At 36.2% G+C, this 19331-nt stretch overlaps 1 protein-coding gene across 1 annotated transcript; it reads left to right on the forward strand.

Annotated features, from left to right (window-relative positions):
• Positions 1 to 14408: 14408 nt before the first annotated feature.
• On the forward strand, positions 14409 to 17519 carry LOC113305964 (thylakoidal processing peptidase 1, chloroplastic-like; the record flags this gene model as incomplete). The annotated part of the gene is made up of 5 exons (XM_026554953.1): positions 14409 to 14870; positions 14971 to 15042; positions 15157 to 15422; positions 15511 to 15687; positions 16976 to 17519. Coding segments are annotated over 3 exons (543 nt in total), but the record flags the coding sequence as incomplete, so codon positions are not given.
• Positions 17520 to 19331: the final 1812 nt, after the last annotated feature.

Consider the following 19331-nt stretch of genomic DNA (forward strand, 5'->3'; position numbering starts at 1 on the left):
ATAGGTTCATCTTGGCAGAGGCCTTCAGACAGATATAGGAAACACCGTTCACTTTAAACCATCTATTTTTTCTCTTTATCCATCTTCTTAATCTTTCCATATGATTGGTTGACTCCGGTTATGATGTCCAGAAACTATTTGAGTAGAGCTATGTTACTTATATATGAATTTTAGTATGCTGAGTGCAAACTTGTGTACAACAATTGGAATTTCGCATCAGGGTACTTCCTCTTGTAGTCAATGAGAGTATGCCAACCAAGGAGATTCTTTAGTGCCTTTCAAGGTTCTGCGTAGATATATAGGGTCTGGAGTAAAGGTTTTGTGGATACACCTCTGGTAAACCCTCCCGAGACTATATCTCGGTCACTAGGGCCCCCTAGTGAGTTAGGATTTTATTTTCTAGATTAAATTTGCTCGAGGACTAGCAAATAATAAGTTTGGGGGTATTTGATAGACACATTTTTGTGTCTAATTTGTCCTCAATGTTCCGTATTGTTAGTGCTCGATTTTATATTAATTATGGTGTTTTATGTGCTTGTAGGTATTTTTGGGAAATAAACTTCTTTGCGGATTTCGGCTCGAAAAACTACTCAGGGAAGCCCCCAAAGGACAAGTGCTAAATGGACCCAAGTTCTGGATAAGGGACACACTACTGCTAAGGCCACCCCTACTCTGGATAGGGGGACCTCCTTCTTCTTCACGAGAAGCTGAAAATAGCGGGAAAACTTCCGTTCAAATTGTTAGTTTTCACCGAGATTTCCTATTTTGATTTTTGGGTTGGCTTTCACCGGGTTTCTTCTTGGATTGGGCCTGTTTCATACAAACAGGGATGGTAATGGGTTTATTTACGTAAAAAAAAAGAAGTTTATTCACCCGATTGAAGATAGCAGAGCGAATATTTATTCTCGGAGATTTTACGTATATTTGGAAAGATCACATGTGTCTCGGCAGTGTTTGAAATTATCTAGAACATGTTCCAGCGTGTTGGAGTGTGTAAGATCATCATAATCCACGGGAGACTCAACTACAGACGCGTGATGAACTTAATCAGGGAATACATATTTTCATATTATTCTCTGTTGGTGTTATTGAAGGAAAGAAACGTGCAGTAGAGGAAAGATATTGATTGGGGATTATATACTATTGATGTTGAGAGATTTTTCATATTATTCAGGCGTAAAGAAGAGAAGAAGAATTGGAATTATTCTCGTATCTCCCTATAGAAGGAAAGGAGATTGCTATGAGTTATTACGCATGATTTTCTTCACCTGTTGAGTATAAATAACATCTTGGGGTATCATTGAAGAGGATGGAGAGTTTGGGGAGAGTTTATAACATTACAGAGCCAAGAAATTCAAGTGGCAGAGAATCACCATTTCTGCTGCTGTGAAGAACATTAGACCCTAGGAGACAGTCGTTGTGCTACAGTGCCAACGACACTTCATTCATATCGTTCTCTGTAACAGTTTGGTTTGTAAAAAATATAATTGTTACAAACTCGGTTTTAATTATTTATCACCTTTTCCATCATTTGTAAACAACTTTTTGAGCAATGAAAAATTCCTTTGAGTGTGTTTTCACCATGCGGAGCTAGAACCCATCACTAGGACGACGGAGGAAGACGAATTTCATACATGGGTAAAATTATTTAATTTTTTTTAAGTCTTTTACATTAATTTTAATTGAAATATGATTTGAATTAATTGGTTGTCATTTAATTTGATGAGGTATGCTTAGCTTAAATGTTTTGATACATCATGCTTAGGATTTACAACTAATCTTTTGAGAATCTACCTTGGCAAAATCAGAGTCCATGTTAATTTTATTTATTGAGCTTTAATTGTTGAGAATAAATAAATTGAACCCTATGTTATGAATTCGACGAAATCCTAGTCCCAGTAACTCTCTTCATCCTGTGACAATATTTTGTATATATTTTTCTTTTATTTTAGTTTGGTAATCCTTAAAATCAATCTCAACAAAGTCCGAGTGAACGAAAACTCTATTTACCACTATATAAAATTCATCAATAGACAAACTCCAATATACTTTCTAGAGAATCAATTAGACAGTCAGACTCAATCTAGACAAAAAGTATATCAAAGATTTTTTATCTCTATTTCTCGATTTAAATCTTACTCAAGAAAACTGTGAGTCTCAATTTAGATACAAGAGAGATAAACTTGGATGCGGAAAAGAAATAACACAGACAACAGAAATTTTGTTAACGAGGAAACCGCAAATGCAGAGAAACCCCGGGACCTATTCCAGATTGAACAGACACTGTATTAAGCCGCTACAGACACTAGCCTACTCCAAACTAACTTCGGTCTGGACTGTAGTTGAACCCCAACCAATCTCATACTGATCCAAGGTAAAATTATGCTCCTACGTCTCTGATCCCAGCAGTATGCTACGTACTTGATTCCCTTAGCTGATCTCGCCCACAACTAAGAGTTGCTACGACCCAAAGTCGAAGACTTTAATAAACAAATCTGTATCACACAGAAAAGTCTACAATAATAGATAAATCCGTCTCCCATGAATATACCTACGAGTTTTGTTCATTCTTTTGATAAATCAAGGTAAGAAGAAACCAATTGATAATCCGGACTTATATTCCCGAAGAACAACCTAGTATTATCAATCACCTCACAATAGTCTTAATCGACGCAGCGAAAAAAGATATTTTGGAATCACAAACGATGAGACGAAGATGTTTGTGATTACTTTTTATCTTGCCTATCGGAGATATAAATCTCAAGCCAATTATTACAATTGTACTCGTATGATAGAAACAGCAAGATCAGATCACACAACTACAAGAAAAGTAGTATCGGTATGGCTTCACAATCCCAATGAAGTCTTTAGGTCGTTAACCTAGTTTAGAAGAAGAAACCAAAGGTTAAAGGAGAATCGACTCTAGATTAGCACAACTAGTATCACACAAAATGTGTGGGGATTAGGTTTCCCAGTTGCTAGAGTTCTCCCTTATATAGTCTTTCAAATCAGGGTTTGCAATCAATGTTAGCTTGGTAATAAAGCATTCAATATTCACCGTTAGATGAAAACCTGATTAGATTCAAGCTAATATTTATCAACCATTAGATCGAAACATAACTTGTTATACACAAATGAAATACACGTTCCTGGGCTTTGTGTAACCGTACCCAAACTTGTACATTAGTTGGTTCAACAACAGTTAACCAAATGGTTAGCCATATGATCACTTTCATATCAACCATATTCTTCTTCACCATAACTAGTTCAAATGACTTAAATGAACTAGTTAGAGAGTTGTTCAATTGCAAGAAAATCTCATGTACTACACAAGACACAATTGAAGCAAAAACGATTTGATTCACATGAATCGGTTCATGAACTCTATAGCCACGGCTTGCAATTGCATTCCTTAGTTTATAAATATAAGTTCACTAAACACCGTCTTTACACATAACCTACTCAAGTTCGCGTACTGGGTTCACGGACTTAAGGTCCCGGATGGAGTTTACAAACTCCAGCAGAAATTTTCGGGTTTGAGAACTTTGTCAGTTCGTGGACTGGGTCCGCGGACTTAGCTCACGCACTACTCCGGTTCACTTGATCAACAAAGTTCGCAAACTTCGGTTCAAGCAATAAGGACTTATACATATATGTGTTTCCACAACAATGCTTATATCCTCCAAATGGTTATATAGTCTAAACTCTCATTTCAATCATTGAAACATTCTCAGAGGACGTTATATAGTTGTTATTTACAAACCATTTTTTGTCAGAGCAATTTTCAAAGTGATTGAGACATAACATGACTTTTGTCACTAGGTAAAGATGAACTTGGCTAAAGCGAAAGCTTTACCAACACATATTTCGAGAAATAGATAGGCGAGGTAAACTCGGCTCGAAATACCAAATGTGTATAATCTAAGTCTATATAGCAAAACAACTTTTGTCTCAAGATAGGAGATAAATAGACTTTTGAGTGATAGATAAGTTCAAGTCTCCACATACCTTTTAGTCGATGAAGATCCACCAGTTCCTTAGATCAATAGATTGTGGAATCGTTCTTCAGGCTCTGCGACTCAGTGTAAATCGGTGACAGACTCGGCGAATTTTTTCTTCCCATTTTTGATCTAAGTGCGTCTCAGACAATCATTCAGGTGATGTTGTTTGATTAATTTTCTCTTTTTTCAATCCTTAATGATTAGCTTTCATTAATCCAGGTGGTTTCAATGGATTCTGTTCAACACCTGGTAATGAAGTTCGTAATCATGATAATTTAGGATTTAACAATGAATCAAATTCACAAAAGGTTCATTCTATTGAACTTCCTGATGATTTATTTGAAGAAGGTTTAAATCCATGGAAGTTTTCACTAATTGGAAGATTAGATTTACAACATATCAAATTTGTAGATGCTGCTATTATTTGACGACAACAATGGAAACTCGTTGGAGATTGTAAGCTCATTCCACTGGGAAGATGTTTTTTCACTATTAAGTCGGATAATGAAACTGGTCGCAGATTCATCAAATCAGGTCAATGGGAAGTTCTAAATCAGGTGTTACAAGTAAGAAATTGGATTTCTAATTTTAGACCATCAAAGCAAAGTACATCTAAAGCTCAAGTTTGGGTTCGTTTTCATGGTTTGGGCTTGGAATTCTGGAAGGAAAAAATTCTTTTCACTATCTGTAAAGAGATTGGTACTCACATTAAGATTGATACTGCTACAGCTAAATGTGAAATTGGGTATTACGCAAATGTGTTGGTTGAGGTGGATTTCGCTCAATCAATATCTAGCAAAATATGGATTGGTACCAAATATGGAGGTTTCTTTCAGGACATTTCCATTCCTGTTATTCCTAAATATTGTCATCATTGTAAGATTGTAGGACATTCAACTGTAGATTGTCGCAATGAGTAGAACAAAAGATCTTCTGAACGCAGAGCTCCACCAAAGCCTAGAGCTAGTGCTGAGATTCCTCATACACCTTTTGACATTTGTGACAGGTCAATGGTTGAAAGTTCTCCATCAAAGGTACAACCTAGTACTTCTAACTCAGTTATTCAGCCTAATTCAACAGAAGATTCATTTGTTGTAAATATTGCTACTCCAGTTACTCATTCATCTTCTAGTGGTCCAACAAATTCTGTAGTATGAGGGAGATTTAGTGCACTCAATAATTTAATGATAAGGAAAATGATATTATAGAAGATCCACCTGTTGAAGTTTAATTATCTCCTAAAAAATTACTTCAAATTGCATCAGTAACTGAATTGGAAAATAGTGTGGTGAAATTTATTGATGATGGTTCAGGGAAAGTAACAACAGAGTCAGTTCCTTTCACATCTTGGTCTTCAGTGGTTAAGACATCCTTGGGGAGTAAGTCTGGTGCACAACTTACAATTTCAGAGAAAAAAAGTATTAATGAAGTAGTTAAAAATGTGGTTCAAGGAAATGCTTCTAGTGAGAAAATCATTAATCCTGCAACAAAGAAGTGCAATTTTAGAAGAAATGATGGTAAGGGAGGTCCATAAAACCTCCAAATCAAAACATGAAGATTATTTTTTGGAATTTAAGAGGCCTTAGAAGACTAAGGGCTCAGCAGAAGCTATATTCTTTAGTTAATCAATTCAATCCAGCTCTAGTTTGGGTTGCAGAACCAAAAATTAAGTGTTGTCCTTCTTTTTGTAGTAAATTGAATGCATACCTGGTAATTCATAATGAAGTTAATAATCATAAGGGTAATATTTGGCTTTTTTGGAGTAGATCCATTGCTACTCCTTCTGTTGTTTCTATCTCTAGTTAGATGATAACTGTGGTTGTAGGAGATGTGCTGGTGTCTTGGGTTCATGCACATGTTAATGTTGTTCAAAGAAGATATTTATGGTCTGAAATGCAACTTATCAGTGAACTTAAAAAACCTTGGGCTATATTAGGTGATTTCAATGTTGTTTTATCAATTGAGGAAAAAGTTGGTGGTAGATCACCTTCAAGGCTATCTATGACTGATTTTAATGACTGCATCAATTCATGTGAACTTCTTCAAGCTCCTAAGATTGGTCTAGATTTCTCTTGGTCCAATTTTCAGCAAGGCAGTCAAAGAATACTATGTAATCTAGATAAAGCTGTGTTTAATATGCAATGGTTACAAATGTTTGGAGACTGGGGTTATAAAGTAGGACTCAGAGTTGCATCAGATCATGCACCATTGCTGGGAGGTTGTGCAAATGTGCCAAAGCCAAAAAATGCTCCTTTAAGATTTCAGAAAATGTGGCTAGAACATCCTACTTTTATGAAAGTGGTGGAAAGCAGTTGGGCAGAGAAAATTCATGGTGATGCTCCTTATATTTTCATGACAAAGTTAAAACATCTCAAGCATATTCTTAAAGACTGGAATTGGAAATTTTTTGGTGATGTGAAGTTAAAAACCCAAGAAACAGAAGACAATGTTAAAGCAAAAATGATACATTCTGATGCTCATCCTCATAATGAACAAGTTTTGGAAGACTTAGTTGCAGCTCAAAATGAATATAATTCAAGGGAAGTACAATATAATACAATGCTCAAGAAAAAATCCAGAATTAAATTGGTAAAAGAGGGTTCAGCTAATACAAATTTCTTCCATACCAATATCAAAATTAGGCAACCAAAAAATTCTATTTTGGAGTTGGAAGATGATAATGGAAACTTGATTTCAAATCAAAATAAGATAGTTGATACTCTAGTTGACTTCTTTGAAAAAAGATATCAATATCAGGAAGTTGAAGTTAATGATTCTATTCTTGAGTCAATTCCAAAATTAATGACTGAAAATGATCAATTTATGCTAGAAGTCATTCCAGAAGCAGATGAGATTAAAGCTGCAGTTTTTAAAATGGATGGTGATAGTGCTCCTGGTCTTGATAGTTTTTCAGGTATGTTTTATCAAGCATGCTGTAAAATTATTCAAGATGATTTTGTCAATGTTGTGCAATATTGTTGGAGAAGAAAATATATTCTAAAGGGTCTCAATTCCAATTTTCTGGTCTTATTACCTAAATGTCAAGGTGCTAAACATCCTAATCAGTTTAGACCAATTGGTTTGAGTAACTTTAGTTTTAAAGTTTTCACCAAAATTATATCCATGAGAATGGCCAGCTTGATGAACAAATTAGTATCTCCACAACAAGTACCATATATCAAGGGCAAAAGCATTCATGAGCAGGTACTCTTAGCATCTGAATTAGTGAATGAAATGAAAAAGAAAAGGAAGGGAGGAAATGTCAGCCTAAAACTTGATATCACTCAAGTTTATGATTCAGTAAGTTGGGTTTTCTTATTCAAAGTGCTTCAACAATATGGATTTTCCTTAGCTTGGTGTGACTGGTTAAAAGAACTGCTATCTTCTGCAAAAATCTCTGTTATAGTTAATGGAGGACCAAATGGCTTTTTCTCAATGCACAGGGGTTTGAAGCAGGGTGACCCATTGTCTCCCATTGTTTTTGTTTTAATGGAGGAAGTTTTGAGTAAAGGATTACAGAATATGGTGGATAAGAATAAATTACAACCGATGGTAATAAGGAATGGTATTGCTCCTACTCACCTCTTATTTGCTGATGATGTTTTCATTTTTTGTAATGGTTCAAAAAAGAATTTGCAAAATCTGTTACTTTTTCTTGAAGATTATCAAAGATGCTCTGGTCAAGTATTTAACGGACTTAAAAGCAAATGTTTTGTTGATGGCTGCTCAATAGTGAAAAAAAAATCAAATTTCAAATACTTTGAAAATGGATTTAACTTCATTTCCAGATAAATACTTGGGGGTGATTATTCATTCAGGAAGAATTAAAACAATTACTGTATGGCCAATGGTTGAAATGATGCAAGACTATTTGGCAGTTTGGAAAGATAAACTCCTTTCTTTCCATGATAGACTGGTACTAATCAAGTTTGTTCTGAGTAGTATTCCAATATGCAACATGGCTGTATACAAATGACCATGCTCTGTAATTAAGGAATGTGAAAAAAATAATGAGGAATTTTCTTTGCTCTGGTGATGGAGAAACTATAAAGTTTACAATCATTTCTTGGAAAAGGGTTTGTACTCCTTTTGATGAAGGAGGTTTGGGTATTAGAAGACTTTCTGATCTCAATAAGGCATTATTAATGAAGATGATGTGGAAACTCTTAACTTCTAAGGAAGATTGGGCAATGTTTTTTGCAGCTAAATTCAAAGATAAGAATGGGCAATGGATATCTCAATGGAAACTTTCTTCAGTGTGGCCTGGTTTAAAATGGGCTTGGCAATCACTTAAAACAAATATCAGATGGATTATTAGTAATGGTCATCATATCTTAGTTTGGTTTGACACTTGGGTTGGTGATAATCCTATAATTGAATCTATTGGTTTCACTGATTATGTCAAAAAAAAAATTCAAATGAAAGTGAAGGATTTGTTACATAATGGTAGATGGAAGATTCCTATTGAATTACAAAGCTATATCAATTCTCCATTACCTATTGTAAGTGGTGCTCAAGATTCAGTTATCTGGTGTGGTGATACAAAAGGTAACTTCTCCACAGCATCAACGGTAATTGTCATCAGATTCAAACAACCAAAACTCCATTGGCCTGTTCAAATTTGGAAGCATTTTCTTCACCCTAGAATTTCTAGCAATATCTGTAAAATTCAGCAGGTTTTTTTTGTGGATGATCAAAAAAGAGTGACTCAAGGTTATTCTATGGTTTCCATGTGATGTGTCTGCAAACAAGAGCAAGATAGTATGGCACATCATTTATGGTTCTGCAGCTTTAGCCTTAAAATCTGGAAATGGCTAGGTAACATCTTTCACTTCTCCATTCCTTCATCTTTTGATAACATTTTCAATTGGAAAAACACCAAAGTTCCATTGTCAAAGAAATCTGGATCACAGCAGCTCTTGCCACAATAAGGGAACCGTGGTTTATGAAAAATAGAATAATTTTTGATAATGCAAAGCCAAATGAAATTTCATTTAAGAGCAGAATTTTAAACTTAGTTTATTATGGAGGTTTTAGAATTAAGGGGACCAGATGGAATTAAGACTATGACACAATTATCCTCAAATTCTTCCATTTAGATCCTAGAAGCACTAAATTTACAACTATTAAAGAATATTTCTGGCTCAATCCTGCAAGGGGTTTTGTATTTTTTTGTTGTGATGGTTCTGCAGCAGGAAATCCTGGTTTGGTTGGTTTTGGTGTTATTGCAAGAGAGCATGAATGCAGAGTCCTTCGTACTGTATCAGGTGGTCTAGGGGTTGCTACAAATTATATAGATGAGGCTCTGGTTGTTATATGGGCATTAGAATGGGCAGTGAGACTTCAATGTCATAAGATCATTATTAGATCAGATTCAAAATCAGTGATTGAAAATTTCAAAAAGGAAGCAGTGCCTTGGTGTTTCAAAGCAAGATGGCTAAAAGCTAAACAATTCTTATCTCAAATCCATTATGAACATTGCTATAGAGAGGTAAACTTCTCAGCTGATGGCTTAGCCAAAAAAGGAGCAACATTGCAGCTAGGAGAGATTGTACATCAAATTGGAAGGCCTTCTCATCTGATCCAAGTTGAAATGCCAGATAGAAGATACTACAGATTCTGTTAAAGCTCTGTTTCTCTTTTTAGTTTTTTGTTTCAGTTTCTTTTGGTTGTAAAAACATTTCTGCTTTTTTGATTAATAAAAAAATTGGTGATTCAGCAAAATAAAAGAATTCACCAGTTCCTTGAGTAGTCCTTCGTCTTTTATGATAATTGCTATGGAGTTCTTGAGCTCAACTACACTTTCTATCCTAGTCCGAGACCTTAGCTATAGTAGACTAGAAATCAAGACTTATAGTTTTGATCACTAACATTGACAAACATGCTTGAGATAGAAACGCATGCGAGTTCGACCGAGCAATGCTCTAACAACCACAATTCATCAAGACTCAACGTCTTTCCATTACTGTGTCCCAGAAGACACCTCATGCTCAATCCATGAGTCTCAGAGCATACCACAGTCGTTCATTATGATCGACTCATCAAGGCTAAGATTCATCTTCCAGTCAAGTCAACAACTGACTAATTAAATGTACGTCTGCCTTGCAGACTCCAAATTCGTGAGACATCAATCACGTCACATGGGGGATAATCACCAGGGTTCTGGTCTGGCGGCCTACGACACGTGTGTGCACCCACGATGAGAAATGTGAGTAAGTTGTGCATACGGTTGAGGGAGTTAGAAAAGTACTGGATGGACAATCAACCAAGTCTCCGCACTACATGGAACTGGTTTACCACGATTTCCCACTTTCCCACACTTTCACTCCAGCAACCGTCACACTTTCTGGGATCAGTGTGTCTGCTATTCTTGCAATATAAATAAGTTTATGAATCCACGATTTAAGAACAAAGAATCATCGTGTAAACAACAATTTCGACCGACGAGAAATTATCACTCAATCGATCAGAACTTATCTCATCTAAACCCAGCAGTTAATAAACTTGCAGAAATCATCAACACATTCACAATACTTGATCATCATTGATCTCACACACTTCTTACCTTCCCTCCTACAGATTGACCCTCATCCCTATTTGTGACCGAATTGACTCTAGAACGACCATTTTCTTGGTTTAGGCCGGAGTCCTACAGATATATCTCTCGAACTCATAGCACTCTCGTGCAATGCATCTATTTGAAAAATGTTTAGGCAATTTTCTCGGTCGAGGAGTCTCCGCCGGCACACTCGAGTCTCCACTTTCCTAAAACACCAGCAAATCGCCCCATTAATAATTTTACATAGGAAGTAGTGTCGTTATTGATAACAAATGACCAAGTTATTCTTTTTTAATTTTTTTTAGGGTTATTTGTTTTTTGGTACTCAGGTTTTGACCAAAACCTGGGTTTGGTCTTACATTTTCTGCCTTTGCGTTTGTTCTAAAGACTAACATTGACCAACGTTGAATCAGTTAAATGTTGACTTCCATTTGATAATTATTAAAAACAAAATTGAATAAAATCTAATCACTACTCTAGTTTACTATTATACCCTTTCACTTTACCAAAAAAAGTCTTTCCTACACCCTAAATCATTTTATACTTCATCTTCTTCCGCCTCCATAAACGCCACAACTGTGCAACACCCATGAACCAAAATGTCAATTGAACTCATTATCACTAGCAACAGACTTTTGGATCAAACACCCCCCAATACTGATAACTTGTACCCATTTTTCTTAAACTCTGAGTTCATATCAAGAGCAGGACCATTTTAGTCTTCTCTAAAATCCATCTAATCCACGACAACATCTTTATCTTCTATAGCTGAATCTTGTCAAGAAATTCTCAAATCAGTCACCAACAACGACAATCAACGGTACCCATCTTTGCTTCCTTGTTTACAAACTCGACAAACCCTGCAATGAATCAACATATCTTTAAGACAACACCATCAGCATAACCATCTCTTCCTTGTCTTTTGTTTTAGATACAACCCAACTCTCCAACTCTGACTATAGCTTATACCCACTTTCTATATCCCTTCAAAACTCAGAATACTCATCATTCTTTATCTCTGTTATCAATTAACATATCTCATCCTCCAAATCGAACCCAGATTTTATTAACTGAGCCACTTCCGAACTTTTGATCTATCTTCCTTCTTTCCTCATCTCGGCATCCAAGTTTGTCTTAACCGAAAATCTCGCTTAACCCATCGAACTCTGAGCTTGTCGGAAGCTACTCTTGGTGAGAAGAAAACTGGACAGTGAAATGTGAAAAAACAGCTCCCTCAGATCCAATCAATTTCTCTTCTTCTCTGCATAACCCCATGACAAATTCAACAACTCTGCATAACCCCACAAACCAATTCAAACCAAAACCAAATCGAAAAAGCAGCTCCAATCAATCTCTCTTAGAAAACCTTTTTAGTTGTCTCCACTACCGAAATTACATCTCCACCAATACGGTAATTGTTTATAACCCCATGAAAAGACGAGGATACCCAAATATACCACAATCTTAAACTTTTCCTCCTATAAGTCCTCTTACCGAAAGTGATTGTCTATGGACTGAGTCGAGATAATACAACGAATCGGCATTCACACTTTGTGTGATCGTTTATAGATACGAGATCGAGACAATACAACAATCAAAGCGTGATTACTTGATAATAGGTTCAAACTTAACTAAACTCTATAAGATCACTATCAAGCAATGTAGTACGCCTCGTACGAGTCAGTCGAGTTACTAGCGAGTAACCCGGGTATCGGTCTTTGGCCGATACGATCCTCAAAAACTCGGCCGAGTAGGGTATTCTCTATATACTCGCCGAGTTAGTCGTGACTCAGACCGAGTTAAACGTGACTCAGGCCGAGTTAATCGGCAGACTAGGATCAAAATAGTTCCCAAACCACTATATAAAACCCTAAAAACTTAAAGCAGCAGTGGAGGCACAAGTAATAGCCAGCTCTATAAGTTTCTACTTATTTTTGAACTATTTTTTCACCATTTTTCTTCTCATTCTTCTTCCACATCACAAAAAATTCACATATCTAGTAACTATATGCACAAGTTGCACAAGTATGACTCACCGAGTTACTCGGTTTGGATCGGCCGGGATCGGGAAATACTCAGGGATCGGTCCCCAACCGATCCAGAGTCGTACTACATTGCTATCAAGTAATACAGAGTTAACGTTTGTGTAATTTACTTTAAATTATAATAACAATAGTTATAATTACGGAAAACAAAAGTAAATGACACAACAAGATTTTGTTAACGAGGAAGCCTCAAATGCAGAAAAACCTTGGGACCTAGTCCACATTATACCTAATTCCCGGGTTAGTAACAGCAATTCGTAACAGCTTACTGGCTGTTACAAATGGGCGTTACAAAATAGTTGTAACAGGCTGAAGCCGTTATGAATTTTTCAATAATTTTTAAAAGAGGCCAGCCATTACGAATTTTTTATAGGCGTGCGAGTCACACGCTTGGTCATAGTTGGGTCGTAACATGCACGACAGTTTTTTTCATCCCACTCCGAATCACTTGGAGGATGTTTCTACCCCTATCTAAACTCATATCTCTACCCTTCATTTTCTTTCTCGAGATGCATCTCAAACATAATACCCTATCTTTTATTCCCATTCCATCTTTCATCTCTATCTCTTCCTCTCCGCCTCATCGTCCCATCCCTCTTTCTTAGGGATGGCAATGGGGCGGGGACCTTGAATCCCATCCCCTATCCCGTTCAAAAAAACCAAAACCTATCCCCTACCCGTTCCTCATAAGAATGGAGGGAGACGCGTATGGGGAATCTCCGTAGGGAGTGGGTTTTCCATGGGTTACCATAACATTACAATAAATATTTAAAATTTTGTAAATAATAATAATTTAAAAATAATTATAATGGTTCAAACAATGATACTAACCTAAGCAATGCATTTTAAAATTTTAAGTTTATAATAATAATCAACTAAAACTGAAAAATAAAGGAAACAATTGATCCGCAATTAAGTATTATGGTTCCTTTTACTTCTTAGTTCCTCATTATTAACCATCTTCTTCCATGTTAATCATATCATCATGATCTTCTTCGTTATCTTCCAAAAAAGTTCCTCGATCAGATATAATATGTTATGGTATGGGATGGGGACCTTGAATCCCATCCCTGCATCATTACTTTCGGGGATTCTCCATTCCCCGCCCCGTTCCCATTTATACGGGTAAAACCCTAACCCATAAGGGAGGATCCCCACGGGGATGGGTTTGGGTGGGGAAAATTGCCATCCCTACTCTTCCTCTCCGTTGCTCTCTCCCAATCTCTCTACCCAAACACAGATTAACAGATAGGAACATCCTTAGATTCACTTTCCTCTTCTTTTCTTTATTTCTCCTTGTAGATCTCTGTGTTCTTCCAACCCAAAAGAGATCGATTTTCATTCTCAACTCATTTTCTGTTTTCTCTTATTTTTCTTCTATGTGATTTGAGAGGCGAGATGAAGGTTTAGTGATCTTTAGAAAAAGGGATTGATCGAAAAATAGTTGTTGGTAGTGATACTGATTCGAGTGGTGGATTCAGAGTCAGCAGAAGAGCTAACCTGAAGCTTTAATTAGGGTTTCATTGATTTGATAATTGATAATTGATTCGTAGGAAAATTGAATAAGGAATTCATCTATTAAGGATGGGTTTGAAGATCATAACATAAAGAAGAAGATGGTCATGCCAATTCAAGGGTTTGTGTGAGGAAGATCGAGAATTAGGGTTTGAGATAAGTGAACAAGAAAGTAAACAAGGTGGTGAGTTTGTGATTGTTTTTGACTTAGCTTTTTTTTTTTTTTTTTTTTTTTTTTAAAAAAAATTGTGATGCATTTTGCCAATCTTTTATAATTTCCTATCTATCTCTGGGTCTGCTGGTGTTGGGATTTTAGGGGTTTCTTCTAATCCCTCTTCTTCTATGCTTGGATTTAGTGGTGGGTCTTCTTCTTTGTTCTTATCATTTATTCAGGGAACAACAAAGAAATTCTTTCCTAGTAACGAAGGTTTAGTTAAGAAGGAAGGTTTAGCTATAGTTGACGAGGTTGATGATAAAGGTGGTACAAATACAATTTTTGATGCTATTGCTTCTGAAATTACTTCTGATTACAAAGATATGAGATTCACAAGAGAGGTTTGTGGAAAAACAATGGAAAACAATAAATGGTACGGGAAATTAGAGAATTTTTGGGCGGAAGATGTCAAAGCTATATTTACAGCATTGAGTGTGGATTTGCTTTTCCGATCTTGTATGGCTGAACCAAGATCGATTCCCTCCCTTTCAATGTATCCTACACTTGATATTGGTGACAGAATTTTAGCAGAAAAGGTAATACTACTAATACCTCTTCTTTTGAAATGTAAATTTGGTAGAATATTTTGACTGTCTGGAAATGAATGTTGAAGCTCTTTTCTTGGGCATATTACAGGTTTCGTATTTGTTCAAGAAGCCTGAAGTTGCTGATATAGTGATCTTTAAAGTTCCTCCTGCAGTTTTGCTTGTAAGTTAACTTTCAATGAAGTTTTGAAACCTAAATGCTATCTACTACATTTATGCGATTATATCATTGTAAATTTTGATTGGTTCTAACACCTGTTTGTTTTGCTTCTTCTAGGATCAATGATAGATTCCAAGTAAACTCAAAGAGAGAGCTTACACTGGCTGACAAAGATTTCAGTTTGGTACTGCGATGTAATCCGAGATGCACTTTCTAGTCATTTATGAATAACAAAGAGAGTTGTTTCTAGCTGAACCTTACTGTGTATTGTTGTTATTTTGTCCTGCAACAATGTGGGTCATGGTGCAACAAGTTTTGCTGGTGCCTTTGCTAAGCAAGTGAGAGTCCTTAGTAAAAGTACAACAATTGGATTGTCGGCGAAGGTATGTACACCTTTAACTTGATTTTCTCATTCGGTTGTGGTCGATCACTACTATTGAACTAGCATTTTTTACTGTTTCCTGTGATCAGCGTGATGACGAAGGTTTTATGCATCCGAAAAGGGTACAAAAACTTGTGAAGAAGTTTGGCTCTGATTGTTCCGCCCGTTTCCCTTCCATATCCTCCAGTGAACTTTCTGAAGTTGATCTGAACTTCAGATTCCTGCAGCATTAGCGTATGGACCTGAGCCTGCATGATGCTTTGAAGGTGAAACTTTTTTATTGTTCATAATTTTTTTTCGTATATCTTGTGCATTATTCGGGAAAAAGTTTTGCTGTAGCGCTGCTAGATCATTATCGATCTAGCAGCACCTAAGCCAAACATGTGGCATATTGTGATGTAAGCAGAAACCAGATTTAACCATAGTCATTTCTCAAATCTTCAGCTGCGCGCCATAATGGAACACTCACTTTTATTCCAATTTTTGTTACCTGTAGCCGGTAGTAATGATTGTATTCGCATTGTTGTAAGTATCTATCCTTCCCTCCACAGTATAAGCATTCATCCTATGTACTAGGACGACATACCATCCGCTTCTATCAAATTAACTAATAGACTGTAAAATTCATCATTGATCGGATCGAGGCCAATCAACTACGAAACTAGAAACTATGATCACTTTGAAGTTTTCTCTTCCAACATCAAATATCACCGGGACTTAAATCCTCACCGGCATCTGAGTTAACCATCCATACATTTAAGGCTTCAGTATAATTAGCCATTCACGTATACAGAAGCTCCACCTTCAAGACCTTCCAAACATTGTATACATATATCATCTATTGTGCTCCGTACAAGTACAAAATTGTGTTCCTTGTTAACTGGTTGAATCCATATTCATGCAGGATCCTTATCACATTTGTAAAAGCTATAATCCTTTGCCTTAGCAAGTTTGACTCAATCGATGAAGTTGATTCTCTGGTGCTTGGATTATGTGTGCGAACAATAAAGTCAACGTTCAAAACCACACATATCATATCAGCACTTATTTCTTGGATTTTTCATATATATATTTCGTTAATGGCAGCTTTTCCTTCATAAACAATTTAGTTGCGACAAAAATTGTGAGAGCTTAGTAAAGGATTTGAACGGCAATGTGAACCAGTTAATGAAGTATCTATCCTGAACAATTTGAAATGCACCAGTTACTTTACTGTACTTGTACATAAAAATGTTTGACAGGAAAAATACAACAGCTACGGTTGGAGTTTTGGAAACAATTCGTCCGAAAATTTTGTCACCTAAAGATTTAAGAGGATAACTATGGTTAAATCCATAGTTTGCTTACATCATAAATTGCCACATGTTTGGCTTACGTGCTGCTAAATCATAATTGATCTAGCAGCGCTAGAGCAAAATTTTCTCTCATTGTTCGTAAGTTTTCTATGATGGACTTGTATATTTGCAGGAGTTTGAAAGAGTTGCCTTCTTTTGCATTTCTATGATGATTCTTTTACCACAGTTTTTTTTAACCAAGGATAGTGCTTCTCTGTAGGATTGACTTCAAGATTAGGACCGTTGAGCTCGAGGGGCAACGTATCAAATTTCAAATATGGTATGTTGCTGGTCAAGAACATTTCCGGACAATTACTACAGGCATGTTGTCATTGCTTATATGATCAGGTTGATTTTCTCTCTATAATTTATCTTCTTCTTCGTTTTATGTTATGAGTTGTCATTAGAGTGAATTTATAAGGTACACAGCTTAAGTAAGTTTTTTTTGCTTAATAATAATTGTATTGATTTCAAAAATGAGTTTACAAAAATTGTTCAAAAATAACAAGGCTTGGAAATAGAAGCAAACAAGGCACGGAGAACTTGATGAAGAATGCTTGGCAACTAGTGTTTGGGAAGTATCTGCAAGTTTTGAGTAAGTTTGCATGTAGTATTTGAGCTGAACTAATAGTGTTTTTAGTGAAAATGAACTGAGCTTGGTCTATGTATTCCATTTGGTACTTGAAGAATTTGTTTTCTTTTTTGATGTGAATTGAGTGAATATTTGTATGAATTGATTGAGAAACTATTGTTGAATTTGGAGGGATGGAATGGAAGTGTACGCACGTTATTTGGAATTCCGGCAGAAAATGAACTGCCAGTCAACATTGACTTGGTCAAAATTAGTCAACGACGTCAGTAATTTTTTGTTTTTACTAAAAACTTTGTAACGGCTTCAAGCTGTTTCAACTTTCCACGTAGTAACGGCTGTGGCATGTTACTAATTTGCCACGTAGTAACGGCCCGGAGATATTACGACAATGTTATTACAAAAAAATTCGTAACAGACTTGAGCTGTTACCACGTGGCAAATCGTAACGGCTCACACTGTTGCTAACGCCGTTACAACCCAAATTCGTAAGTGCCCATTGTTGTTACGAAGCAAATTGTAATACCCCTTTTTGTAACAGGCAAGAGCCGTTACAACCCGTTTTGATAACGACTGAGTTCTGTTTCTAATCCCAAAATTTGGTGTAGTGCCAAAATTGAATACTCTCAGAATTAAGCCGCTATACAAAATCACACCAACTTCGTATAGTTGAGACCAAGCAACTAAACCTATAGTTCACCTACTTTCTTCAGTATCCCTGCGCTTCCGACATTCAATAAGTGCATGCACTGGAAAAATTCCTTTGGTTCGTATTCCAAACAGTAAAGGAACAACAAATCTGTTCGGTAACAACTCTATTCAATCTCAGTGATATGAGTTAGAAAAAGGCTCTTCTGTTTAATCAAATAAACTACTTTGTCGGGTTCTTGATCAATCTAATTAACAACTACGAAAGTAATTGTGTTTAGACTATGCAATCAATAATAGGATCTACCAAGATACTAAATACTGATGCCGATCTACGCAACTAATCAATCAAGTCTATCAGGATAAACCGATTATAGTCGGATCCCAGCCGATCAAGTTTTGTGCACACCAAAGATTATGAAACCAATAAGAAATCTTCTTTGTCTTCAAATCTTCTTAAATCTTCAATAAACACCTGCACACCACAGCTTGAATCTCTTGTGATCAATTACGCATAAAACGGAGTATGTTAACAATGGATTATCACAAGATGTCTTTAGATCTACAAACAGTTCTAAAGATCCCATCTACACTTCGATCTAGTTTGAGTGAATCTTATATCAGAAGAAAAGATTCTCAAGAATAAACAAACTAGGTGCAATCAAAGTTCAACAATCGTTAGTCAATCAAATGAAATCGGAAACTAATAATACTGCAATTATCTAGTTTCCCACCAACGGTACTCGTAGAGCTTCTTGATCCTATAGAAGTCTTTAAACGAGGGGTCATAAGAGATTTCGCCTAATTAGGGTACTTTCCTCTCCGAATAGACGGCTCCACCAGTAACTACACAACAAGGTAGTTTTGCTAGCTCTTAGGATAGTTTGCTAGAAATGCAAACTTGGGTATTTATAGACCAAGGAAGTTTGGACACCAAGGAATTTCCAAAACAGAATATTCTCAAGATATGCAATATATTTCCAAATCGGTTTTCATAATTCTTAGAAATGCTCCGTCCTAACCGAAATCCTACTAGAAAATCTCCAATTATTAAATGCATATTACCAATTTTTATTTTCCAGAGATATGCATTTTAATTGCTTGTAATGATAGACACATTTTTGTGATCGAATTGTCCTCAATTTTCAGTATTGTTGGTACTCGATTTTCTACTTATTATGGTGTTTTATGTGTTTGTAGGTGTTTTTGGAAAATAAACATTTTTGGAAAATTCGGCTCGAAAAGTTGGTATAGGCACCCGGAGGACACATGTTATTCGGACTCTTAGTTTTGGATAAGGGGCACCTAGCTGATAAGGGGCACCCCAGGGAGCCAGCTG

The sequence above is a fragment of the Papaver somniferum genome, chromosome 8, assembly GCF_003573695.1.
Source record: "Papaver somniferum cultivar HN1 chromosome 8, ASM357369v1, whole genome shotgun sequence".
NCBI classification, from domain to species: domain Eukaryota; kingdom Viridiplantae; phylum Streptophyta; class Magnoliopsida; order Ranunculales; family Papaveraceae; genus Papaver; species Papaver somniferum.